This window comes from Impatiens glandulifera, chromosome 1 (genome assembly GCF_907164915.1).
Source record: "Impatiens glandulifera chromosome 1, dImpGla2.1, whole genome shotgun sequence".
In the NCBI taxonomy this organism is placed as follows: domain Eukaryota; kingdom Viridiplantae; phylum Streptophyta; class Magnoliopsida; order Ericales; family Balsaminaceae; genus Impatiens; species Impatiens glandulifera.
The window spans coordinates 22,620,342-22,647,872 of NC_061862.1; the positions used below are offsets into that span (position 1 = coordinate 22,620,342).

The window sequence follows — 27,531 nt, forward strand, 5'->3', positions numbered from 1 at the left end:
GAGTTGAGAGTGGTTGGATAAAAGTTAGTTAATTGAAATAGAAAATGAAATAATTGTTTGTAACAGACATGGTGGCCATGTTTTGCAGGCCCGGCAGATACAACAAAAAAACTAGAATATTTAAACAAATGATTTATCTGTCGGTTTAATTGTAGAAATTGCAATTATGATATGATTTTCTGTTCTTGGTGTAGTAGGAGTTGTGAGCACGTTCAAAGTGGTTGGGGAATTAGTCTTACCTTCCTGAGATCTTATGATATAGACATATGTGCAATATAATGTGTTTTTATTTATTTATTTATTTATTTAGATACTCATATTTTGTGTTTGATTTATTTCCTCCAATACACAAATAAAATGAACTTATTTCTTTATATTTTATACATAAATATTTTAGATGAAATTCATTTTAATTGGATTGTCATTTCTCCTTGTACAAAGTCCAAATAAAATAATATATATATTATTATTTTACTTCATATTCATTGTCTCTAGTTTTCAATGCTACAACAGTTGTTTATGAAAAAGATACTACCACCTTTCTATTTTTTTTTAACAAGTTGATATCTCATAATATTATAATGTCCTTCTCATAGAAAAATAGGAAATAAAATATCTTTCCACTAACTATATTTTGGATTATGCATGAAACAGTATTATTGATTAAAAGATAGCAAAAAGAAATGTCATTGCACAAATCCACTCAAAGAATTTCAATTTAGCAAAGAATTACATGTGTTTTTGCCTCTATAAGTAAATTAATTAATAAGAAGAAAATCATCTTCCTATGAGAATGAAATGGAAGGAAATCCATTTCTTTCACACAAACAAATAAGAGTTGATGAAATAAACAAACAAACAATCAAAAAATATATATACATATATTTCTTCTTAAAAGAGTAAAAGGAATTCTTCTTTAATTGTTTCATTCTATCTATCTACCTCCAACTTTTAGTTAATAGCAGTTAGAGGTACTCTCGAATCCCCGTCATAATTATGTTTCATATCCCCGTTTATTTCTGATTGATCTTTCATCGAATCCCAGAATGACGTCAGTAACTCCTCGAAGGATGGAGTTTTCAGCTCTTCGATTGATGTCATACTCGGTAGATTGTACGACCTCTTTTTCGGTGTCGAGCAAGAGGCTTCATCAACCTGACAAAACACGCGGGTTTTTTAGAACAATGGAGAAAAAGACATTGAAAGTGTTCTTATTATTTACCATATAGTCGTCGTGAAGACATTTTCCAACATTCTCAGTTATCTCCACTGTCTTGTGGTAATGACCGCTCTTCAATTCCCTTAGTTCTTCGCAGCAAGGCACGATCATGGAGTCAACATTTGCACACGCGTCATGGTCAAGCTGTAACGAATCTATAAATGTGTTTCCACTCGTTAGCTTATGGTAATAAAACAAAATGAATAAATAAATGAAAGCCGTACAATCTATAGGTGTGAGCAGATCCTGGCTTGCCACTTCGGCGTCCTGTAATGCAGATGTTACAGAAGAAGAAATACGAGCTCGTAAAGTCTCATTAGCCACTGTTCCTCCCCTGCAAAGCCAAATGAAGTAAAAGAAAAATGAGCAGAAAATAATTTCAACTATGACTGACACCAAGAGAGTTGTTTTAGGCAGACCTGACTATTTCATCAAGAGAGGCGACATTACTTTTCTCTAGACCGAGCAGTGAAGCTTGAGCATTCCGCCATTGCTCTGACCCCATTTTGGCCTTTACATAGCTAATGTCAAATTGACAATGAAATGCAATAATGATTAATCAGAGTATGCAGATTGACCGAAATAATTGGAACACACTGTTAATATGCCTTGCTTGTTCATACCATCTTTGTACAACTTCTGCCAAGTCATTCTTTCCCTTTTCTACAGCAGCAGTATCCTCGAGATAATGATCTTCTGCCTTTTTCATGTAAACTGTCCATTGTCCTTTAATGGAACAACTAGTGTCTTGCATAGCTATCATCCCTTGCTGTAAGCTGTTAGTTCTACTTGATGCACTTTCTCTAAGTCCATGGACTGCTGTTTGAACCTGAGGGAACCCAAAAGGATGTAAAGATCTTCAGAATTATCATTATAACAACATATATACCAACGCATAACACAAATTCTTTTTTTATGAAAATAATCCCAAATTTAACCAACGTCAAACAAGCTCTAATGATTATGTAGGAGAGGAAGGGTATAGTTGTTGAAATTATTAGCAACATCAAAAGTAGATAAAGTGTACCAGTTTCTTCTTCCTCTCATTGGAGCTTTCTAGTAGCTCTGCCACCTTTTCTAAGAGCTGTTTCTCTTCATTTGCGGCACATTCCTGACACAGTAAAACGACGTATTAAACTCATTGTGAAGAAATTTGCTACTAAATTATGAAATAGGGCAACAGTTATTATGCGTGTGTCACCTCAAACTTCTTTTCAAGCTCTGTCAACTTTTGATCATTGACCAAATGTGCCTCCTCCACAATCTTGCTTAGTTTTGAAGCATGCATGTCCAGAGTATGGAAAAAGTCAACTGTAATGTCTGATATAGAACGAGTGGTTGACATTGTTCTACCATGTGCCTGTTTTATAGTAGTTGCATAAAGAACGAAAATGACATTATTCTCAGATGAGTTCCAAGATTTATAATTATTTTATAACTCATTGTTCAACCCTTCTACCTCTCGTTGTTGTTGTGCATAACCAGTTATCTTTTGTTCTTGATCCTGAAGATTATTTTGAAGTTCACAAAGCAGTGTCTCAGCTTCCAACACAATTCCTTTGAAGAGCTGCATGTATAAGTTCGTATTAGACTAGAATTAACCCAAGAGGCGACAAAATGAGAAGCAAAATAAATGAAAAGCATCATACCTCCTCTAGAGAAGATGAATGACTTGAAACTTCAGAGTTCATATGTTCAAAGGTCAATCTTGAGTTTCCATCAAGTTCATCAACTAAATTGTCCAACGCTTTAATGCCAGATCCATACATGTTTTTCATCTTTGCAAGTCGATCTCGAAGTTCCTCTGTCGCCTAAGAGTATTTTTAAAACAGGGTGTGCTTATCATTACATCCTACATGCATATAGAGGAAAGAAACTTTTCTATTTAGCTTCGGCATACCTGTGTTTTAGTGGATACAAATGACTGCATGTCTTCTTCCATATCTTTCAATTGGTGTTCTTGATGTGTGGTAGAAGTTGCAACAGTTTTGTGCAATATCTCAAGCTGCTGAGTTAACTGGGACTGGAATTGATGTATAAGAACTCTGTTTCCATCTTCTATTTTATCCCTGCGCTCTATAATGGAAAAAAACAAGACAAATGCAAATTGTAAATTTTCATTATATTCAAGTAGCTAAAGCATCAATAGAGGATTACAAACTAGGAGACCAGACAAACACACCAATCTTAGTAAACAAGCCAGAGACATCCAATGCAGCACTCTCTAGCTCTGCTCGGAGTTCAAGTGCTCTCTCAACAAGTGCTTTCTCTGTTATAGGACGAGATAGGATGTCAGTTTTGGCTATCTAGCTAGCAGTATATCCAAATAGGATGAAATATGATACCCCAAGAAAGAAAAAATAACTCAGTGATGTAAAATCACAAAAAAATGGAAAACAGGCTGACAGCAGTAAGTCCCATGATAAATACTAAGAAACTGAACCAACTGTGGCAGGGGAATACACTGGTTCTTCACTTACCAGACTTGAGAAGATTAGAAATCAAATATTCCTTTTCTTTTATGGTTGCATTTGCTTGTCTATGACGTTCTTCGAGGTCGAATAGTGCATGCTCAGTCTCATGGAGCTTTTTCTGCAATACACAAAAATAATTGTTTGAGGGTTGTAGAGAGAGGGGAAGTATAAATGGTACAGAGAGAGAGAGAGATCTTATTGACATTGTTACCTCTGTTTTCTGCAGTTTATCGGTCAATTCTGCAGTCAACAGTTGCTGAGAATTGTAAAGTTCCTGAAGTTCCACTAAGTGCTGCAAAAAGGCATCATCATGATGCAACAAGGTAAACGGTCTCTCCAGATAGAAATTGATAAACCTAAACACTACAGCAGTAAAATTAGATATTTCATGCACCTTATCCCTAGATTCAAAATCAAGTTCCATCCGCTCTATCTTTTCAGTCATTGCCTGTCAGTGGGAGGATTAGAAGAATAAAATTAGTGGCATTTCAACCGACTTAGTAGGCCAATGAAATTAATATTTTTGACCATCAAAGTAAATTAGCTAGGTCTAACCTTCTTCTCAGCTTCTTCAAGAAGATAGCGGTCCCGTGGGATGTAGATACCATTCTTTTCCCTAGCAGCATAAACCTCTGGTACACAAATGGTTTACAGTTGCATTAAGATTGTCTCTTGAACAATGAAAATGCATTAGATTTTTATATGTGATGGAGGGTCCAGGTATATTAACCTTGCTTGAGCCTATCAATTTCAAAGTAAAGATCCTTGATAACAGCAGATTTCATCATCTTCTGGTTGATCTGAAATAAAAAGCAGCCCAAAAAAACTTAGGAGCTATTGTGGGGTGGGTAGTAGAATTCCAGATGCTAAAAAAGGTCAGACCTCAGGTCTGTTCTTTATATTTTTGGCACGATGAGCATAATCTAGCGTACTGAGTGTCTCTTCCAAGCAATAGATGGAAGGTGAAATTGTTGCAATTATGCATGTTTTGGTTTTACCTCCCAGGGAGTCTCTCAATAGTCTTGTGAGTTTACTATCCCTGATATTCCATATAAATGCTTTTCAGCAGGAACTAAAGAGAACAAAAACCTAGAGCTGTCAACGTAAGTTTTAAAAACTTTTATGTTACCTATATGGTATATGACCAGAGTGTTCAACAAGTGTATTGATGACGCGACCAAGTGTGAGTAGACTTTTGTTTATCTCACCAGCTTCCCTGGCTCTCCCCTGCAACATAAACAAAACAGGCATATTAAAACGCCCATATTAGTGGAAACACTTATTGTTTCTGTATCTCGATCCGTTTCCAAATACAGAAATAAAAGTAATTTTGTACATGTTTGTGACTAAATTTAGTTTCCAAATGTTTCTATATTTGGAAAGAGATTCAGAAACGAAAAATAATAAGTGTTTCCAAATGGGTACTAAGATAGATTCACAATGTGAGAGGAAAGGAAATGCATGCTTGGTACTAATAATTAGACAACTAACAAATATAACCACACATATTTGTTCTTACATCTCTTGCACCAGATCGAGAGATATTCTCTGAACCAGCAAGATCAACAAGATTCAGCTTCCCACATTTAATCATCTCTTCTCCCTCTGGAGTACACTCTTTGATGTGAATTGTGATGGAGAAAATCGAGTGAGAACGACTACTTTGTTTATTAAGTAGAGTCTCTGCTGTACGCCTTTTAGCAGAACCCTTCTCTAGGATCTTATAGATTTCATTGGCAGTGGTTACAATCTCCTCTTCCAAACCTCTGACTAAAACACCTCCTTTTCCATCTTCCATGAGGGCTATTGGTTTCTTAGATTTGTCATCTATGAATTTTGAAGTTTCCTCTGGGGCCAATAGATCAGTTATTTCCTCATTATATAACTCTAGAAATGTGACTTTCATGCTGTACTCAGCATGTTGTGATTCAAGTATATCAAAAGTTTGACGAACTGCCCTAGGAATAACTCCTGCATCATTTGGGAATTCCCCATTCTGAGAAAAAAAAGGGTCAAAGAACAGGGATCAGTTGTAGCAAAAATATTTCTCCATAAACTGTAAAGGTGTATAACTTGAACCTTTTTTCTTGCACCTCCTTCCATGGTGTATGTCTTCCCTGTTCCTGTCTGACCATAGGCAAAAATAGTGCAGTTATATCCTTCTAATACCTCAAACACTATGGGAGAAATAGCCTGATCAAACAATTCTTTCTGTTGGGAATTTGGACCAAAAACCTGCAAAATGATACACACTAAAGGAGTTACAAATTTATATTATCTGCATTCAATCTAAGTCCGAGAGGTATACGGGCTCTAAGCCTCTAGCAATGGTCAGTCGAATAAACCTTATCAAATAAGAAGGTTCTATCAATCTGCTTATTAGCAATATTCTGAATGGCGGAAACTTCTCTTTTATTCTCATTACAAGTAACGACCACCGGAGTATGCAGTCTCGTCTCATCGTCGCTCAGTGGTCTGCAAAAACAACAAGCAAAGCAAATCCATGGCATTCAGAAATTTTGCTCAGTAAACAACAACAAGATCATACTCAGGTGAGACTGGTTAATCATATACAAAATCTAAGATATATCTCACCTGCATCTAACAATAACTTGAACATTAACACCTTTCTCCTTCTCAAGTTTACCACTATAGTTCCCTTCACCCGATCGCAGATCTCTTACCGCCTTATCGCTTGACCGCGGCGTCTGTGATGGTGAAAGTGAAACTATACCTCCTCCCCGCTTTATTTGCTGCGACATTGTAGATTCCATAACTAATTTCCTAAACTGTCACCTGAAACAACGCAATGAAATAATATCCTATTGAGTCGATTCAAACCAAATCCAAACAAGAGCCCTAAATTCCAGGAAACAAACTCGCAAGGAGTTGAAGGAAAGTCAATATAGAAGGATACATACAGGTAGAGAAAGAAGATAACACAACTCACATCATCGGAAGCTTAATCGGTTGAAGTAATCGATAATGTAGAAAAGAAGACAGACAGAAAGAACATTGGATCGAAAACGACAAGTCGTAATCATGATAGCAAAACGATATACAGAAGAAGTTCGTTTCTTACTCAATCTAGTTGCCGGCCGTGGAGAATAAAGCTGAAAATGCCGAGAATATGAACAGCTTCAACAATGGCGTCGGCTGTAGATATAGAAAAGACCAGTACAGTTATGGAACTTCAGAGTGAGAGCTGAGCCCGACGAAGAAGACGACGAATGCTGATTTTTTATTTTATTTTTTGGACAGGAAAGTAGTGTGAGCGTGATCTCATGTGAAGAAAAGCCAGTAGAAATAAAGAGAAACTCAAATTTGCATAATTTCTGACAGTTAATAATAAAGTATCTATTAAATATTAGTTTAATCTATAAATTTAGATTAAGTTTCTATTTATTATGTTAAGTTAATTATGTGAATTGTTTATGAATTTAAATTATTTTCTTTATAAAACTTATTTAAAATAAGTTTTTTTATTTATTAATTTAGATGTTCCTATGTTGAAAACATAAAAGAAATACATGAGATAATATTAGATAGAATAGAGAAGGTATATTTTATTTTATTTGGATATTTTGTTTATTTATTTTTTAATTCTTTTGTTCTTTGAAGTTGATTAAATGATTTTTATTAATGATAATTTTTTTAAATTAAACTAGAAAAATAATGATTTATTTGATTTTCATCTTAAATACTTTATTAAAGTGAAAATAATGTGTGTTAAATTAAAGTTTTTTTAGATGTTTAAGGTAAAGTAAATTTGTGTTTAGAAGCATTGTTGACTATTTATATGTCCTTGTTTGGAAGGATAAATTTAAATTTTTTAATTTATTTTAAAAATATATTAATTGAGATGAAATAATATTTTGATTATTTTTTAAATTATTTTTAAATTAAGTATATATTAACAAATTTAATAATATTTGTTTAGTTTTATATATATTAATATAATTAACTTTTTATATATAAAATAGTTTAATCAATAATTATTCTATTTTTTAGATTATTTAAAATAAATAAATTATCAACACTTTACAAATTCTCTTTACAACCGCCATTTAATATATTGCAAATTAATACAGTTCTTAATTATAATTTAAAAAACTACTATATAAGTGTCATATTCATGTACACAGCATTCAAAATTATTTGATTCCAAATAGCTCTAATTTGGTCCGGGCTGCAAATACAAAGTTAATTACTATCAAATAAAATACCAAAATTCTCTATATTTTTTAAATATATATATTATACATTTTAAATATTTTCACAAAATAACTCAACTTGTTATAATTTTTTTTTTCAAACAAGGTTATTTAAACAATTCATTAAGTTATTTTTAAAAAAAATCATAATTCAAACACAATTTTTTATAATCTTAATCCAAAGTTATTTTAACTTGTCATAATCTCCATCTAAATAAAATTATAGATTATTTAAATAACTAAAATATCCGAATTCCAAACCATGCCTTAAGAGAACAAATTAAAAAAAAACACTGATTATTGAAAGTAAAATTGCACTAAAAAAATAATGAAATTATTATTTATTAAATAATAATATACTTGTTTAAATAAAAAAATAGTAATGAAATAAAAAAAAAAATGACTTGTAATATATTTTATCATAAGATAAGATGTACTCCACCATGATTACAAATAATAAAATTATTAAAGATTGTGAAATAGTCATTTAAAGTTATAGAAGATGATATATGAAATAATAACAATACTTTATTTTTATTTTTATTTTTATTTTCTATACAGGAAGAAGATGGTAGTACATACTAAAAAAATAAAAATAAAAAATAAAAGTAAGAATGTAGAGTGGGGTTTGTGTGTGGTGTTAAAGTTGCCCCACGTGATAAAGCTAATAATATATAGCGAGTTAAATTTCTTTTTCTTTTTATATTTTTCAAGGTTTGACTATTTTTTCGAGAATCATATTTATATGTCTCATCGGATTCATCTGGAATATTAAAATAAAATATCTCGTTTAATTCGTATTTAATTACAATGTTTTTACTATTTTATGTATGAAAATTAAACAATAGCTCGATAAAATTCTTCAAAAAAATAATAAAAAAATTAAAAATAAAGTGTCAAATTTACTTATGTGCATAATATTTTTGTTTATTTTGTGTATGATAAATATATATATATATATATATTTTAATAAGATACTACCTTGATACATAAGAGAAGAGGTTGAAACAAGTATAAAACTACCCAACAAAAAATTATTATTAGAAAGTTTTGTATTTAATATTTCAACTTATTTATTTTATTATATAAAAAAATTATAAAATATTTTGAAACTATTGTATGTTTTAATAATATATATTATAGTTATAATGGTTAAAATTAATAATAATTTTAAATTAAATACTAATTTATATAAAATTGTATTTGTAATATATTTTATTTTAAATAAGTATTACAATATTATTTTAGTCTTATTAAGAAAATAAAATAAAATAAAATAAAATAATTATTTAAAAATATCCTATTTCAAATTATCATTAATTTTAATAATTATAAATCAAATGTATATATAAATCTTATTACAAAAGTAAAAACACTCATAATCTTAAAATAATTTATTATTATTTTTTATAATTAAATAAGTTAAAATATAAATATAAATTAAAAACATAAATTTTATATTAGAATATTTTAATGGATTATGAGTTATTAAATTCAAGTTAATTTTAATAAATTAGATATAATTTTCACATAACTTTTTTAATAAAAAAAAAATGAGGTTGACGAATATATTGAGGTTCAGAATTCAAGGTTGGACCCGATTATTACTAAAATAGAATGTAAATTGTATAGGTGAAAAAGTAAAATAATTTCGAAAGTCAATCCTCAATAAAAATGTGTTATCTATGCCCACATATATGATGTCATTATTCATTCTCTCCCCAAAAGTATGTCGGTGAAAATTGAGAGAATAATATGTAAATTTTTATGTGGATTATCTAATTCATCGTTTTGTTATGTAGTTAGTTGTGATAAGGTTAAATGTTTTAAAAATCAATGAGGTCTGGATATTCGAGATCTTATTTCTTTTAATAAGACTTTTTTATATTAAAATGGTGTAGTAGAATTGCAACAAAGCCAAATAGTCTTTGAGTATCGATAATCAGATGTATGTATGGTTATGATTGGTCTGGTTGGTTCTTCAAAATGTCTAATTATCCAGTAAGATGTAACATTTTGAGGAAAATTTATTCTATGTGGAAAAGTTTTTGTGAGAAGTTTAGATTCATTGTGGATGGTAATTCTTCGATTAGATTTTGGGACGACATTTGGTGTATTAGAAGTCTAACTGCGACGTATCATTTAGATTGATGCGGCTAATATGACATGCTTACATATTTTTGTTACCAACCAAATTATTTTTTGGTGGACTATCTGGTTGGAGAAAAATTATCGAACCTTCAATGACTGTAGTCGTATGATTCATAATGATATTATTATGACGTGTTATGAGTTTCGTTTAAGAAAAACCAGTAGAGTTAATCGTTCTTTTCGAGAATTTACAATGTTAATAATTTATTGAGTATCGTTTTTTTTATTTATGCTTTATCGTTGTGTCTTAAACGGTTTTTTTCTTTTCATTTTTAATATACATGAACCTTCGACTAATGTTGTTTATCTTTAATTTGAATATCTCATATGAGTGTGTTGGTAACTCTATAACTGACATTGGAATTAGAATTGAAATTGAAGGGTTCAATTACAATTCTTAAATCTGATAGACCCTTTAATATTAAGAATTGGAACTGAAAATTAGAATTCCAATGGAATTCAATCTAATGTAATTTTATAGTTCTCAATTCCACTATTTTTAGGTCGGAATTGTAATTCCAATTTTTTTAATGATTTTTCAAACAAAATAACTTATTATTTTATCATTTAAAACACGATTAAAGTTTCAAACGATATTTATTTTTTGAAAATTTATGATGTTAAAATATCGAACCAATGTTTTTTTTTTAATTCAGTAAGTTAATATTTTGAACTAAAATATATTTTTTTAATTTAAGAAGTTAACATGTTAAACTGATATTTTGGTTTTGAATTTAAAAAGTTAAAATATTGAACCAATATTAATTTTTAATATATTAAGTTAATACGTTGAACCAATATTTTTTAACGAAAATCGAAACTTAATTTTTTTTATACATTTGAGCTATCTTAATTAGTTGTGTCAAACGAATATTTTAATAAAATAAATAATATATATTAAAATTATTAATTTTATTATATTCTTTTTTACAAACATAGTAATTGAGATTGAGTTATAATTCTATAGTTTTTTCAGTCATAGGAATTGAATTGTAATTTAATGTCAATCTTAATGAAATTGGAATTTCCCTGTCAATTCCAATTTCACTCGTCCAATCGTAATCTTAAATATTTTTACGTGTTATAAAATCCGTAAATATAAATAAAATATTTCTGATTTATAAATAAATTATACATTTACGACCAAATTCCTAACTAAATATTATATTTGTCCAGATTTATTATTTAAGAAAAATGTTTGAAAAGTGGGGGAAATATAGGAAGGAGCGTGGGTTACAACTTACAAAATGGAAGGATTACTTACTTAGGTTCCACTCTTAGTATGATGTCAGTTGTCAGATGGGCATGGCTGCGTATGCTTTACTTTCAACAACTTAATTCTTCCTTTTTCTTCTTTTTTCTGCCACAAACAACAATATATGACATCTGCACTCTATCATATTTTTTTTGATGTATGCCATGATACCCTTCCAAGCCAAAATTGTCAAATAATGATATTATATTAAGGGCTTGTTTGATCTAACTTTATTATTGGAAGTATCGATAAGGCTGAATTTGATTTGCTAGGTTTTTGGAGAATATGAATAGAGTGTTGTAAATCAATGCGCTTTGAGAAAATGTTACATTTCTATATTAGTAATTTTTTTGGTAAGCAATTTGATTTATTGTGTAATTTTGTTAAATTAGAATTGTAATAACTTAAACACGGCCGGATTGCAATTTGGATCTTCTGCCCAAGATAATATCCACTTGATGTCTCATAAGAGAGAAAAGAGAAAATTGAATATTAAAATAAAATGTTATATATATAATTTTTTAGGATTTAGGGTTTAGAATTTAAGGTTTAAAATTTAGAATTTAAGGTTTAAAATTTAGAATTTAGAATTTAGGGTTTATTTAATATATAATTGTCGCATCTATCAAAATTACGTCGTTTTGATAAATAAGACAGTAAGGACAGCTTCACTAGGGATAGCTTCACTTGGGACAACAGATCCTTACTCGCGGGATTGGGGGAATTAGAAGTGTTTGAGAGATTAGATTCGTTTGAGGACGAATTAAAAAATTATAGTAATGTGGGTTAATTTTTTTTGGATGGCCTTCTTATAAAATAATTAAAAAATTATAGATAAAACGAATAAATTAATATAAGTATTCAACTCTTTAAAAAAAATGTGAAAAATAAGTAATGAATTAAATTAAAAACTAAAAATAAAAACTAGGAATCCCTACATAAAATTAAAATAAAAGAATTTGATAAATTTAAACTCACCATGTTAAATCCGTCCCTAAACTTTTGGAGTCATTACCACATTGATCACCCTCACGAGAAACTTTTTTTTTTAATATCTTTTAAAAACTTAACTATTAGATTTTAACGAATAACTATTATTAAATTTATTAATATACATAATTATAAAAAAAAATTAAAATATTATTTTATCTAAATTAATATTCAATAAAATATTAAAAAATAATTTTAAGTAAATTAAAAAATCAAATTATTCCAAACACATTTCACCTCCGGGGAGCTGTTGATTTCCAAACAATTTTAATTTTTTTAAACAGTAGTAAAAATTGGATTTGGTTTGAAATCAGCAAATGCTAGTTTGGGGGCAGAGAATGTATTTTTTTCGTCCCATTTTTATTTCGAGAATTTTATTATCATTTCGTCCAATTCGATTTTAGGAAATTCTCGTGGGTCACCGATTATACAATATTCTCAAAAATAAATAATTTTTTATATAATAAAATTATATAAATAAATTTTTAATATTATGTATATTGTAATATATTGAAAATTTATATTATTATAAAAAAATAAACTTAAAAATATAATAAAATATAATGAATAAACAAATATATTGTTGATTTTATATATTTAATTATATTTTTAGTGTTCGGAGCGGTTCGGACGAGGGACACAAATACCATTCCCGCACCATTCTCGGTCAACTACTAGTCAAACTCGAAAAAACCGCCCCGGGATAATTCGATTACCGTTGAGCAATTTCAAATTGTTATCATTAGTTGGAGAGTTGGTTTGATTTTGAGCTTATTTTAAATGATTTGTTATTTTTATTTGATTGGTCTATAATTTATTTTAAATTATTAATATTTATCATATTTTATTTGTAAAATAAAAAGAATTATTTAATATAAGAATATTATTTTAGTCATAATTTATATATTATTTAATGTTAGATTAAGTTAATTTTTTTTTTTAATTAAAATTAAATAAAAATTCATTAAATTAATTAAGTTGAATTAAGAAAAACAATTTAATTGATTAAAATGAACTTAGGATAATTAAAAACAATACGACATAATTTTGATTATACGCAGATAATTGAATAAAACTAAGTTATGCAAATGTTTAATATGTAGGTAGCGCGAGCTAAGCTGACGTAAGTATAGTTGAAGAAGCTCTGACAGCAGGCTTACGTCAACACAGAGTTGAAAAAGCGCTGACATCAAGTTTACATTAACAACAAAGTTGAAGAAGCGCTGACAGCAGACTTACGTCAACAGTAGAGTTGAAAAAATGTTGACAGCAAACTTACGTCAACAATAGAGTTGAAGAAACTCTGATAGAAGGTCGTCAACAACAGAGTTGAAGAAGCGCTAACATTAGCATAACAACGGTCGAATCTATTCTTGAATACGTGAATTGACCGGGAGGATTCGTCGTACCGAGAATCTAGATATTTAGGGATCCGCCGTTTAGAAATCCAGTGATTCAACGTTGTACTTTGATGTCATTTTATATTGAAATGTAGCAACGGTCGAATATGATACGTAGATACGTGTCGACTTTCTAATGGTTGTATGCCTGTTGATAGTTTACTGGATTTCTGGACGGTGGATCCCTAAATATCTGGATTCTCGGTACGGCGAATCCTCCCGGTCAATTCACGTATCCAAGAATCAGATTCAACAATTGTTACGCTTCAATAAAAGAGCAGTAAAGTACAACGACGAACAGACTTTTCGAACATATAAGATACAGATAACAAGTCGAACAACAACAAACTTCAACTCTCGATCAATTTACTCTCTCTATCTCATCTTTCATAAGTACATTCTGTATTTCATTTACGCCAAACTGAGAGATAAATTACTGTAATATCTGAGAGTATATTCAATATTATAAGTTGAACAGACAACAACGTGATTGGTAGGAGTTCAGAACAGGTAGCTGTTAAGTCCTGGGTTCTGACTGAGTTTGTGTAGACGCTATACAAACCAAAGTTTTCTAATAGAATTTTTCTGGAAACAGAAAAAAGGGTGACGTAGAAGTTTTATCTCCGAACATTCATAAAACTCTTGTGTTTAATTTTCCTTACTGCATCTCACAGTCCTGCATCTGACGTTTCAAATCTAGCAAGCATTTCCGCACTTGAAACCGTTGAAGAGTTTGCGATGATTTATCGAATAATATAAATAAATTTTTAAGTCTCTAACAGGATTAATATCGAATTAAAAGTAAAATTAATACAACAATATTCAACTCCTTCTATTGTTGTATCGTTGTAGTACATCCTAACATTTAATTTATAGTTTCATTATTTTATTACTCTAATATTAACTTCATTAACTATTTTTTAACTTTAAAAAAATTAATATATTTAAAATTATTATTTAATTTATTTAAAAATAAATATTTTTAAAACTAATTTTTATATAACCTATTTAATCAAAATTATATAAATACGGTGACGTAGAAAAGCGAACCCATTATTATGATTCTCGGGATATTAATAAATTGATAATGAAAAGTCTCAAAATTATATATATATATATATATATATATATATAAACTAATAAATTAAAAATCAATTTTCAGTTTTAAAAAATGCATTCTTAAATTATTTATTTTTTTTCAGTCAAATTCAATTCAACTCTAACTTTCAAACAAACCCGTAAGAGCCAGTACACACTAACTAGTTTGAACCTCTTCAACTAACTTTTTAATGTCTCATCCTAGAACCAACCGTATGATTGGTTCGAAGATATGTGAAGTTATTAAAGTCTTATTCTCATTTATTTTATTTTGTGATACTTTTTATTTTGGAATATATAAAAGACCAGTAACTAGAATATTTAATTATTATATTTAATAAAAAATCACTTCAAACAAGTTTTATAGAGTACATTAACTATCATTTATTAAAGATATATATATATATTTTATTTATGAAAGACTACGTTTGGTATGGAGTATAATACTATAGATAAAGGATTACATTATCTACAGGAAATTATAATAGTTGTTTGGTATATTAATAATTATATCTACAGTGTTATTCTAGTATAATTTATACCTTGAAAGAGGTACAACATTGTAACTACTGTCACCTGTTACAAACATATATAAGATTTAATAAAATTTAATATTTCTATTTTACCCTTTCATTTAATAAATTATTAAAATTAAAATTTTTTATTATATTTTAATAATAATACTAACCTATAACTAAATATTTATTTATATTTAAAAATATTAATTTTATTTGTTTATTTAATTTTTATATATTTATTTATTTTGTAAACAAAAATTATATTATTTTAAGTATAAAAAATTTAATTGTGATAATTTTATACACAATTAAATATAATAATTATTTTAAAACTAATAATATTAATTAAAAAATAATATTCATATATATAATTAATTTAAAAAATAAAAAAAAAATTATTTTATTATTAATAAATTATATAAATTAGTGATATTATTATTAATTAATACAAACTTATATCTATATAATTTATTTATGAAGTTAATTTTTAATTATACCATTCAAATTTCAAATATTATTTTATTAAAATTATTATTATTATTTTTAATAATATTTTATTTGATACAAACAATTAATATTGTTATATTATACAAATATTTATAATAACACGGGTCAATTTTAATTAATATATAAATAAATTTTATTTATATAATTATATAATTTAAATTATAAGGAAATATATAAAAAATAATCCAAATCATATAATAATATTTTTATTTAAAAATATATTTATATGATAATTATATATTATTATTTTTGTTTTATGAAGTTTAGTATAATTAATAAAAAAAATATTATTTATATAAATATTAAAATAATAATTAAAATAATTTATATAAATATAAGGGTAAAATAGTCATTTACACTTATTAATACTTTCATATACCACAAACCAAACACACAATAATAAAACCTATATAATTTATATATATATTTTATACTCTCAACCAAACAAGAATAACTTATATAATTTATAACCTTTAATACCTCCTTACAATTTATACTCCATATAACTTATATCTATATATTTAATACCGCTTACCAAACACTACCTTTGTGTACAACTTTAAGTTCAATAAAAGTAAACGATATTAGCAACAACAGCTGGCACATGTTCATCAATACTGACAGCAAATTACAGTTTTACATTTACTTGTGTTACTTACAGAGATTAAATTTTGTGAATAATTAGTATTTAAAATAATGGAATAATAATTATAATCACATTTTCTAATATATATATATATATATATATATATATATATATATATATATATATATATATATATATATATATATATATATATATATACTAAGATTCTATAAAAGGAAAAACATATATATATATATACCTAATTATCTCGTAAATTATGCAGAATATAAAATAAAATATCAGTTAAACTAAATAATATTATTTATCTTTCCATGAAGCATTTCCTTTCAAGATTTGGGCTTCATCTGCATGGGCCCGGAACATTTCAGATCCAATTAAATAAACATAGCCTTGTAGGCTGTAGCCCATCTTAACAAATGTGAAGGATCAATAAACTTGTTTTAAGTACGAATTAAACTTTAAATATCATGATAAACTTTAAATCTGTAATATTTGATATTTTAATTACGTGTAATTACCATTGAACTATCGTATTAATTTTTTTCTTCTTTATTTTGTCTAATTTGTCTAACAATAATTTTGGAAAAAAGTAATGGTTTTATTATATATGTAATTAAGTTGCTATAATTAAGTCTCAATCAATCTCATAATTGAAATATAAATGTAATTAAGTTAGATTATAAGGAATGTCACGTGCCTCTCTCATGATCATGGGTTTGAGCCTAACAACCCTTCTCATGATAGTGTATCATTATAATTAAAAAAAACACAATAAAATGCAATTCTCTCTCCATCCCTTTTCTTGCATTGTAAGCACTGCCTAAATCATCTTGCTATAAACACCGAAAACAAAATTCTCTATATTTCAATTCTTTCACATAAACTCTCGAACCAATCTTAACTCAGATTTCTCGAGCCCATCCTAACTCAAATTTCTGAATCCGTCTCTTGTTATCGCAAATTAATTCAACAATGTCCTCTTTATGCATATCTCGTTGTATCGACGATGCACGGCCTCCGGTGATGGTGGCTCGTGCCACCTTCACAAACCTCTACAAGTGGCCCGAGTCCGACGCCGAGTTCCTCCGCTCCGTCAGCTCCAACCGCCACCGTGACCTTGGTGACACCACCAGACCCCACCTCCCTAGGGTCAGAGTGGTGGACAGTATCTCATGTAGACAACTCTATCTAAGAAGCTACACTTTCTCAAGGGACGACGACGACCGCGATCAGATTCAGCCGGCAAGGACCACTGGCAAGGCCGGAAGGTCAAGACCCATGACCAGGAGGGAGAGGAAACGGACCAGTCGCCGCGGAGGTGCCGGATCCAGGACGGTGGCGGCACTTCGCTCGGTTTTCCGGCGATTGCTTTCTTGTACCGCAAAGGTTGACGTGGTCGGTTGATGATATTAATTTTCATACAAAATAAATAATAATATTAATTATTTTCTTATTTGAGAAAAATCATATGAACAATTTTGTTAAAATATATTTGTATGTATCTGATTGAGTAAGTAATTAATTATGTTGTTGTTAAATAATATATATAATTAATTATTGATTTCTCATTATTTTCCCATTATGTCATTATGAATTATGATTATCAACCATGCACGCCTAGCTAGCTTGTGAGAGAAACTGTCTTAAAGTTATTTTAAGACATTTCAATTTAATTAATATTTCTAAAATATATTGTTCAATCTTTGAAATAACAAAGCAGTGCAAACAATCGTAAAGGACAATTACTTAGATGGGAAAAATATATTGTAAATAAAAAATTGTCCAAAACAAGACTAAAATATAATTTTAAAACACAACCATGATTATAAACTATAGCTAATTTAAAACAAAATTTGGTATATAAGTTTTAATGTTAATATATATATATATATATATATATATATATGATTAATTAATTGTTGAATAAATGTAAAGAAGGCTAGTATTCATTTTATAGTAATAAATTTAATGAGAAATATTAGCTAATGTAATTAAGATAAAAAAATAAAAAAATTAGCATTCACATCATCTGTACAAATTAATAATTAAGAAAATGACATTCACTAACAGTCAATAATCTTATACTTTTTAGTCAAGATTTTAGTAATAATTAAGAATAAAAAATTTACTTGAAACTTGTAACATTTAGAAAAAGATACAAAGATCATATTCTTTATTCAGCACTGATATAATGAGACCTCTTAAACTATATTGTGAATTAATATTCACTATGATAATCAAATTACAAATATGATATTTTCATACCAATTAATTATGAATAAATAAACTATTTTTTTTTTTCTAAGGAACCAAATTTGTAGACTTGAAAAAAGTCTGTCTGGTTTGACAAAATTACTGACTTGCCCTGTTTGATTTAACAATATTTTGTTTACAAATTAACAGTCATAAAAAGATTGTGTGAAGATTAATTTTTAAGGGGAATTAAATTAGTATATGTGTCATTAAACTAAATGAGTCTTCTATAAAATTGTTTATATTATATAATAGAAAAGAGTTTTTTTTTTGTCCCTTGAATTTTATCTATATGTCTTAGACTCACTAGTAAAAAATTAATTTTTAAGGTGGGCAAAAACTCTCGAGAAAGACAATATGTCTTTGGTGAAAGAAGTCACGGAGAGTGATTAATGCTCTCGCAGCGTCTCGGTGATAAAATTGTCGGTAAAAAAAGAAAAAGTATTTGCGAGGGCATATTAAGTTCTCGGAGATAAATTATAATCGAGAGCAATGAACGACTCTCAACGATGACTTTAATTTGTTACCGAGAGCGTTAGCGCTGCTCTCGGAGATGATTTTAAAATATTAACGAGAGCCTTTATAATGCTCTCGGAGCTAACTTTATTTATTTACTGAGAGCATAGGCCTATTGCTCTCGGCTATAATAAGTTTTTTTTTATAAACAAAATGATTATAAACCGAATATTTCTTATTTTAAACCAAATAATTTCAGACCTAAATCATACACAAATTAGAAATACCGAATTTTATATACCAAAATCTCAATAATTCAAAAATACAATTATCCAATAAACCTAAATCTCAATTCATTCAAAAATACAATCATTTAATAAATTAAAACCTCAATAATCCAAAAATACAATTATCCAATAAACCTAAATCTCAATTCATTCAAAAATACAATCATTTAATAAACCAAAATCTCAATTATCCCATATGCCGGTCAAAGTATTAAAAGATAAAAGTATCATATACCAGATTGATTCGGAGGTGGAAGTGGAGGATATCTCGGCATAAACGCCGCCAATTAGTTCTAAAAATTCTTCCATTTGTCTTTCCATTTGTCTTTGTGCCTCAAGAGCTTGTCTTTTTATCTCTTATGCTTCTCTTTTTGTTTCAATTGCTTCTCTTTTAGTCTCAAGTGTGTCTCTTTTTGACTCAAGAACTACAACCTCCAGTTGTTCTCTTTTCAAATTCTCCTATTGTAATTCAGTACGCAACTTCTTAAACTCTTGCTCCCTCTGTTGAGATTGGCTTCCACCACGCAAATCTCCTCTAAACTGGGTGGACCTCATGTCGTATCCATTCTAATGGTCCTCACGTGTCCTTGTCGTCCAAAAATGTTCTCGGTCAGCTCATAATCAGACATATCGGGATTTCTTTAGAGCGTCTGACGCATCACATCCTACAAAAAGAAACAAAGTTGATTAGTTAATTATAACATCAATAAATATGTAAAATATGAAGTACACTTACAATTTTCTCTTATATATGGGGATCCACCACACGAGTACAGTCATCACCTGTTCCTTTTTTATTGCGTGTCTCGTAGAAAAGGTCAATGTGTGATGGCACTATACCCGTAGTCCTCTCCTATGAAGATTAAATGTTAGTATTGTTAATTATCAAAATATAGTTAACATATTATAATTACTTTTGAATAAATATACTTACCATTTTTGTTGTCATCTGCGAGAATGACACACTCCCCGCATGATGTGTCATTCGAAGATTCTTCCTATTTTGTGAATTCCGCTCATTTTTTACCTATTTTTGAAAACATCAATTAATACTTAGTTACATTATAAACAATGATGTATAAAGTTTAGAATTTAAAGATTCACCCGAAAATCATCTCGGAGAAAGTGACGATCCAAAATGTAATTCCAATCATTTTCCGTATATTCATTCGATTTGTGTGCTCTAATAGTTGCTAATCAAAAAGTAGCAGTAAAAAGTAAGCTTCGAATCAAAGAATCCAGCAGCAAAATCCCAAAATCTAACAACAAAAACCCTAATTCTAGTAGTAAAATCCCAAAATATATATAAACAAATGATTAACAAACAATCCAGAGAATCAACAAATCATTAGCTGACGAAATCAGGGAGTACCTTGCTGCTTCTTCTTAGAAATCGGGAAGCTGACGAGGACGGTGCGGAATTGATCTGTGGCCGGAGGAGGGCGGAATCAGATCTATGGGTGGAGGACAGGCGTAATCGGATATGTGAGTGAAGGATGGACGGAGGACGGACCGTAATCGGAGAAAGAAAGAAGAAAGGGAGCGGGAGGAAGAAGAAAGGAAGCGTCTAGGGACTATTTCACCGAGGGCGTAATCGGGGGCCCTCGAAAATAGAATTTCACCGAGAGCTAAAACTAAGGGCTTTCGGCAATAAAAACTATCTACGATGGAGAAGTGTTGCTCTCGGTGATTTTAACAAATATCAGCGAGAGAAGAGGGTTGCTCTCGGTGAAATAAATATTTCTGAGAACATTCAATCGCTCTTAGTGAGAGTCCTCGGTAATTATACATTTTCTACTAGTGACTCTATAGTATGATGGTTTTTTTACTAATTATTTTATAAAAAATTATTATTGAATTAAAAAAAACTAAATAGTTCAAAATATATACTTGATTATATATATGATTTTACCAAAAAAATATGCCATTAGATTCCACATATGAATATTAAATTAAAATGCAATAATATTACTAATATAATTACCCCTCATTTATGTTATATAGATAAAACATGGTTTAATACTCAAATTGTCTGGGTGGTGTAGTTGGTTATCACGTTAGTCTCACACACTAAAGGTCCCCGGTTCGAACCCGGGCTCAGACATTATATTTTTTTTTTTTGTTACTAATATACCATTTGTGATTTGGTTAAAAAATTTAAGACCACCCTATTTTGTAACTTACAATTTATTCTCACCTAGATGAAATTAAAGAGAAAAAAAAATTAAGAGTAGAACTTATATCCTATCATAATTAATTGGGTCCACATTTTCTTCTGATAAGATTGGCATCTTCTTTTAATAGTTAAAGGTTGAGTGTGAAGACAGCCATGGCATGTGTAATCACTCATAATCATTCATGAGAAATAATGTTTTTTTATTTTTATAGGTTTATTCTCTTTTGGCATCATTTAAATAAGAATGAGATATTTATTTGCTTATATTTTATTTTATAAAATATTTTGCAGATTAATAAAAATCCAATTATATATACTTTAGACATTTAAAGAGTAAACTTATCATGCATAATAGAATTTATAACATCATAAATAAAATCAGGGAAACATGCAAACTCTTTACGTTTATTTTGTAGTAACATAATCTACGAGTGTCTCTACCACTTAAAATGCAAATTGAATTTAAAAAATAAAATAGTGTCGACTAAGACATTTAAAAAAAAAATAAAGTATGATTGAAAAACTTTTCAATCTATGAACAAATTTGTTAAATTTGTCAACAAATTTCATGCATAGATCGATAGAGACCAACAATCTTGTTGTTTCAACAATAAAATTAGGCACATGGGCTATCTTCCATAGCCCATTTCAAGGGAACACCTCATCAATTAAATCAATTAAATGATCAAATATTTTCAAGCATTAACACAATTTATAAAATAAAAGTGCACCATCATTATCTCTAGTCACCAAAGCAACATCAACATGCCCACTTTGCTTATCACTAGCAACATCATTATTATTAATTTTGATAAAATCTTCGGGAGATGGTTGCTAGACATGAGAATTTCTATTAGTAATGTAACCTACTAAGTTATGTTGATGCACCCTATCTACTACTATGTCTTCGTTCGTCACAAAATGTCATAAATAATTATACCAACAAATAATTCATTAGGATAGCTCGTTTCTAAGAGAGTATAAAACACGAGTTCGATCTCCACTAAAAATAACTCTACTTACAAATATTTTAATTTTCTAAGAAAATACACAATTATATATTCAAATAAACCAAATAGCATATATGTCAAATATTAAAAGTTGATTCTGAGTAGAATCCTTAAAAATATATTGAAAATAGTGTAGAAAGGAAATAAAAATCCAAAGAAATTTGATTTTGAAGATTCACATACTTTTCAAATAATTTGTTTTCAAGGACATCTGGAAAGTCGTTATTCAATAGATTTAATTTCATACTTAGACAGGGCACAAATAACAATTAAATTATTTTTTCCTACAATTATTATGACAACTTGAAATAAAAGTCCCCAATTTTTAGCATACATGAAAATCTGGATGTTTTCATGAAAAGGTGATGAGATTTGGCTATTCTATCAAATCTTGATAAACAACTTGATAAGTTGTTTTAATAAATAAAAACAATTTATAATGTTATAACTTCCTACTATAATTAAGTATTCTGTGTAGAAATAATTATATCACAGATTGTTGTCATCAATCGGTCTATTATTATTACTTTTTAAACATCTTATATTTTGTGTTGTATTGAAAATAATATAATTTAATTGATTAAATGCTATGAAAATGTTTTTTCAAACTTTGGTGACAAAAATACAAGTTATATTATGTTTTTATGAAAAATGTTAGTAATATAATGGAAAATAAAGTTAAATATTTTGAGTAAAAATAAATAAATTAGAAATTAGAAAGGATAAGAACAATTAAAGGCATTTGGACACGGACACCACCACTTTCAAGTTTTATCCTATTATAATATAAGATCATGAGACACATGTTGGTTGGGAAGGAAAGATAAAATAATTAAAATCTTTTTTCCCTTAAATCGTTTTCATAATCGTTACGTATATAATTTTGATGCATTCTCAGTGTCCATTAATAAAATGATTATACTTGTAAAGAGAAAAAAAACAAACTTTTAAACATAATTCCACAAAAGATTTTGACCACCATGTCATTGTGAGATTAATTAGGTTAAAGTAGTGGATACCTAGTAATTTTTTTTTTCTTTTAAGGATGCTCTAGTTAGTTTCATTCATTCAATTATTTATCACCTTATGTTGTATTTATCTATCAAACTTGGGTTGTATTGTCTTGGGACACTTGTGTCCATTTTTTTTTGTGTCCATTTTTTTTTGTGTGGACGTCGTCCTGTAATTTTTTATTCACTAAAGTTAAGACAATTTCAATTGAGTGTTTAATGAAAACTTCGAGAATACGTATATACTTTGATGTTGAATGAGATTGCACAATCTTGGTGTTTGTCCATCGTTTTTCTTCTACCATAGATAGCTCTTGTGGGACATTGTTGTGGAAATTCGTTTTTAAAGTCAATTGGTTTTCTAGAACAATTGACTGGGAACAAGAATTTTTGATGAATGGAAAATTTATCTAATTAGACCATATAATAAATTGTGAAAATTGCATTGATGAGACTTAAAAATATTCTATACAAAATGGATTGAGTTTCTAAAAATTGCACAACCTTATTGTTTGAAAACAAAATGTTTTTTTTTTTTGAAATTTGACATAAAATTTGTCTATCTAATAAAACTTAATCATACACAATAAAAATTCCCAGAAAAACAAACCATTATCTGAACAGTAAGATTGAAACAAAACATCTGTTTAAATTGAAAAATGAATCATACAATGATATATAATAAATAAATATATGCTCAAAAACAGCAAAATAAAAATCCCATTTGATCATATCTATCTGCCCTCTGAATTCACCAGTTGTGAAAAAACCCTGCTCATGGAAATCCCAGAAAGATCATTGTCTTCTAACTGACTGCGAGCCCAGCCAACATCCGCCTCCGCGTCCTGCGAAACAGGAACCTCAGGCGGCGGCTGCGACAGGTTCATAATCAAATTGGCGCTGTTCTCCTCCGGTTCATTCCCAACAACAGCTTCTTGAAGTTGAAGTGCATATTCAAGATTCCACAACACATCTCCCATTGATGGCCTATCAACACCATAATCAGCCAAACACTTCTCTGCAGTTTCTCCAAATTTCCTCAGAGAATCCGGTCTTATCTTACCCACAAGAGTTGGATCGATTATCTGTTCTAATTGCCCGCGTTTCTGATATTTCATCGCCCATTCAGCAAGATTCACCATCTCCCTGGGGAGTGACGGGTCTATAACAGGTCGAGCACAAACAACCTCGAACAACACCACTCCGAAAGAATACACATCAGACTTCTCAGTCAGCTGTTGTCTTCTGAAATATTCAGGATCAAGATAACCAAAACTACCCTTCACAGCAGTGCTAACATGAGTCTGATCTATCTCAGGCCCTGTTTTCGACAGCCCAAAATCCGCCACTTTCGCCATTAAGTTCTCGTCAAGAAGTATGTTTGCCGACTTCACGTCGCGATGGATAACAGCTTTCGAGTATCCCGTGTGGAGGTAATGAAGTCCTCTAGCTGATCCAATGCATATCTCCAGCCTTTCCTTCCAACTTAAGCTCGGCTCCCCTGACCCGTATAGATGCCCCTTCACGGTTCCTTTCTCCATATACTCATAAACCAATATCATCTCGTTCTTCTCGTCGCAGTAACCGATCAAGGAAACCAAATGACGGTGGCGAAACTGAGACAGCATCTCGATCTCAGTTTGGAACTCCGCTAGACCTTGTTGGGACCTCGGGTTTCCTCTCTTGACAGCAACTTTCGTGCCGTCGTTCAAAACTCCCTTGTAAACCTTTCCAAACCCACCAATCCCGATTACCCAATTCTCATCGAAGCTATTCGTGGCCTCTAGAAGAGTAGAGAAAGGAATTTGATACCCCATGTTAAAACCAGCACTAATTGTGGTTCCATTGGAGAATTTGCTGCCCATAGTATGTGAAGCTCCTTCTCCACCCATCGATATCGGGACCCATGTTTTCGAACGAAGTCTTGTCATCTTTCTTCTTCTACGCATGAAAAAGAGAACCCCAGGCACTAGCAGAACCACAAATATACCTATACTCAAACCAACAATCAGACCAACATGGGTATTCGAATTCGAGCTCGAACTTGAACCACCTGTAGAAGGCAAACTAGTAAGACTGCTCATTGAATTGTTCATCTTCATAATCTCAAGACCATTTAGAATGGCGTTGGGATATAAATCTCTAATGGGTGAAGGTCCAATGCTAATGCTCATTTTATTACTAACAGTCAAAACTGTAACATAATCAATGTAATAAGCAGTCGCCAATGCCCTTGCTAAGACGCTGAGATCTAGATCGCTAGCAACCTTCCATGAATCGATGAATACATTGAAGTAAAGCTGGTTAAGAGACGGACTGAATATATCACAGAAATGAAATCGAACAAGGTACTGAAACCCAGGATCCACATCGAAATTCCATGTCACGTTGAAGTTACTGTTCGGATTGTCATCTGATTTCATACGGGTAAGTGTTCCGTAGACAGAATCAGGAGCAATTTCCGGAGTAGCCCCGCCTGAAGGATACTTAACAGCCGGAATGTTGGACATGTTCGCGGCGAGGTCCTTTTGATACAGGAAACTCTGATCAGGAAGCCAAGTTCGCGTGAGTGTATCTGAATCCGGCGAAACAATCGGTCCACCCATATTGACCCTGTAAGAAATCTCCAACGCCGCGCCAAGCAGACCTTGGAATACATTAGGTGGATCGACGGAAGTGGCATCATCTGTTATCAAAGCATCTGGGATAGAAACAACTTCTATGGCGTTAACGAATGCAAATGAGTTCGACGAGGGGGTAAAGGTAATCACTAGGGAATTTGACGTAACATTCAAAGAGTATTCTTTGAAGGTGGGATCTGTAGAAGGTGTGAAATCGCGAAGAAGGGCGAAATTTAAGGCATCGACAGAGAAACTTGCGGTGGTGAGATTGAAATTCTGGTAAACGAAGGGGAAGAAATGCAGACGGATCCAGTGACGACCGGGTTGTTTGATTGGAAATGAATACTTGGAAATCGCATCAAAAATTCTCGCAGTTTGATATATATTTGAGGAAGACGATTGAGGATTGGAAGCTAGAACGGGTTGCGGGGTAGAAAGAAGACGATCGGCTAAGTTATCAGCTATGTAGACACGATTACCAACAGATGTGTTGGCCGGAGAACCACAATCGATTAGATAATTATCAACAGGAGTAAAGATGCAGTTAATAATAGATGGAATCAATAAGAGAGAAACGAAAAACACGATCTTGTTCTTCATCATCTTTGCAAACCCAGTAGTGGGTGGTGGTTCATTAGCTTCAAATCAAATACAAGGATGGATGGATTGTAGTAATCAGAGAAAACCCATCAAATAGTTTAATCTGATATGACAGATTTAAGAAGATCTTAAACAAGAACAGCAGGTTGCAGACAAAAAGGAAGAAAAGAAATCTAAGAGGGGCGTGAATGAAGAACTTAAGTGGCCCAGCTAGAAGCTGGTGACAGACAGACAGAGACTAGCATCAAATTCTCTCTGGTTCTTTCTTAGAATTTAATAAAAAGCAAGTCAAAAGAGAATATATGAATGAGAGATGATGTTTCTATAAATGCCGCCGGCCTTCTCCCGTAGATCTTGCGTCCGGCGATCCTCTTTTAATAAGTAAGCCCTTCTACTCTCTCTAAAACTTCAATTATATACATTTTTATTTTGTTACTTATTCATTTCTAAACCTTACTTCTTCTATTCATAGTTTTAAAATGAAATTTATCATAATCACCATTTTGGCAAAAGGACCTTGATTCTTAATTTAGGTTCAAGTTTTTTAATTAGCGAGGAGAATTATAATATTTTTCGCGTTTTTCAATACGACACTTGTTAGGAACGATTTTTCTCGATTTGATGGGAAGTTGACCCGATCTTACCTAATTCTACTCTCAACACTGTATAAACAATTAAATATATA

General features: G+C 30.1%; 3 protein-coding genes, 1 long non-coding RNA gene and 1 other non-coding gene across 6 annotated transcripts; 2 read left to right on the forward strand and 3 right to left on the reverse strand.

The window, feature by feature from the left end:
- Positions 1-680: 680 nt before the first annotated feature.
- Positions 681-6,953, reverse strand: LOC124920758 (kinesin-like protein KIN-5D). 2 transcript variants are annotated; one of them, XM_047461310.1, is made up of 23 exons: positions 6,776-6,953; positions 6,289-6,489; positions 6,039-6,168; positions 5,773-5,928; positions 5,213-5,689; positions 4,823-4,920; positions 4,576-4,732; positions 4,424-4,493; positions 4,249-4,325; positions 4,088-4,141; positions 3,905-3,985; positions 3,700-3,811; positions 3,402-3,488; positions 3,120-3,295; positions 2,869-3,030; positions 2,679-2,786; positions 2,421-2,579; positions 2,247-2,330; positions 1,843-2,048; positions 1,639-1,740; positions 1,444-1,553; positions 1,223-1,374; positions 682-1,155 (listed from the first exon to the last, which is right to left on the reverse strand). In XM_047461310.1, exons 2-23 carry the CDS (start codon positions 6,465-6,467, stop codon positions 952-954), a joined length of 3,141 nt encoding a protein of 1,046 aa, XP_047317266.1. In that variant the 5' UTR covers positions 6,468-6,489; positions 6,776-6,953; the 3' UTR covers positions 682-951. The 2 variants fall into 2 exon arrangements, with proteins under 2 accessions (XP_047317267.1, XP_047317266.1); XM_047461311.1 differs by lacking the exon at positions 6,776-6,953 and having other exon boundaries at positions 681-1,155.
- A 10,357-nt stretch (positions 6,954-17,310) lies between these two features.
- On the forward strand, positions 17,311-17,880 carry LOC124922327. Its single transcript, XM_047463060.1, has one exon. The coding sequence runs from the start codon at positions 17,406-17,408 to the stop codon at positions 17,835-17,837; it is 432 nt and encodes a 143-aa protein (XP_047319016.1). The 5' UTR covers positions 17,311-17,405; the 3' UTR covers positions 17,838-17,880.
- A 1,743-nt stretch (positions 17,881-19,623) lies between these two features.
- LOC124930025 lies at positions 19,624-21,048 on the reverse strand. The gene is made up of 5 exons (XR_007098672.1): positions 20,802-21,048; positions 20,534-20,622; positions 20,364-20,456; positions 20,166-20,282; positions 19,624-20,094 (listed from the first exon to the last, which is right to left on the reverse strand). It is a non-coding gene; the product is annotated as an uncharacterized LOC124930025 (long non-coding RNA).
- Positions 21,049-21,459: 411 nt separating this feature from the next.
- TRNAV-CAC lies at positions 21,460-21,533 on the forward strand. The gene has a single exon. It is a non-coding gene; the product is annotated as a tRNA-Val (tRNA).
- Positions 21,534-24,225: 2,692 nt separating this feature from the next.
- On the reverse strand, positions 24,226-27,145 carry LOC124920759 (receptor-like protein kinase HERK 1). The gene has a single exon (XM_047461312.1). It carries the CDS (start codon positions 26,847-26,849, stop codon positions 24,360-24,362), a length of 2,490 nt encoding a protein of 829 aa, XP_047317268.1. The 5' UTR covers positions 26,850-27,145; the 3' UTR covers positions 24,226-24,359.
- Positions 27,146-27,531: the final 386 nt, after the last annotated feature.

Excerpts from the sequence above, each read along its gene's own strand:
- LOC124920758 (XM_047461311.1), bottom strand. The coding sequence starts at position 6,467 with ATGGAATCTACAATGTCGCAGCAAATAAAGCGGGGAGGAGGTATAGTT. Across the intron at positions 3,296-3,401 it reads TGGCTTGTTTACTAAGATTG|AGCGCAGGGATAAAATAGAA; the intron begins GTGTGTTTGTCT and ends TTTCCATTATAG. Across the intron at positions 2,787-2,868 it reads ATTCATCTTCTCTAGAGGAG|CTCTTCAAAGGAATTGTGTT; the intron begins GTATGATGCTTT and ends TTATACATGCAG.
- LOC124922327 (XM_047463060.1), top strand. The coding sequence starts at position 17,406 with ATGTCCTCTTTATGCATATCTCGTTGTATCGACGATGCACGGCCTCCG.
- LOC124920759 (XM_047461312.1), bottom strand. The coding sequence starts at position 26,849 with ATGATGAAGAACAAGATCGTGTTTTTCGTTTCTCTCTTATTGATTCCA.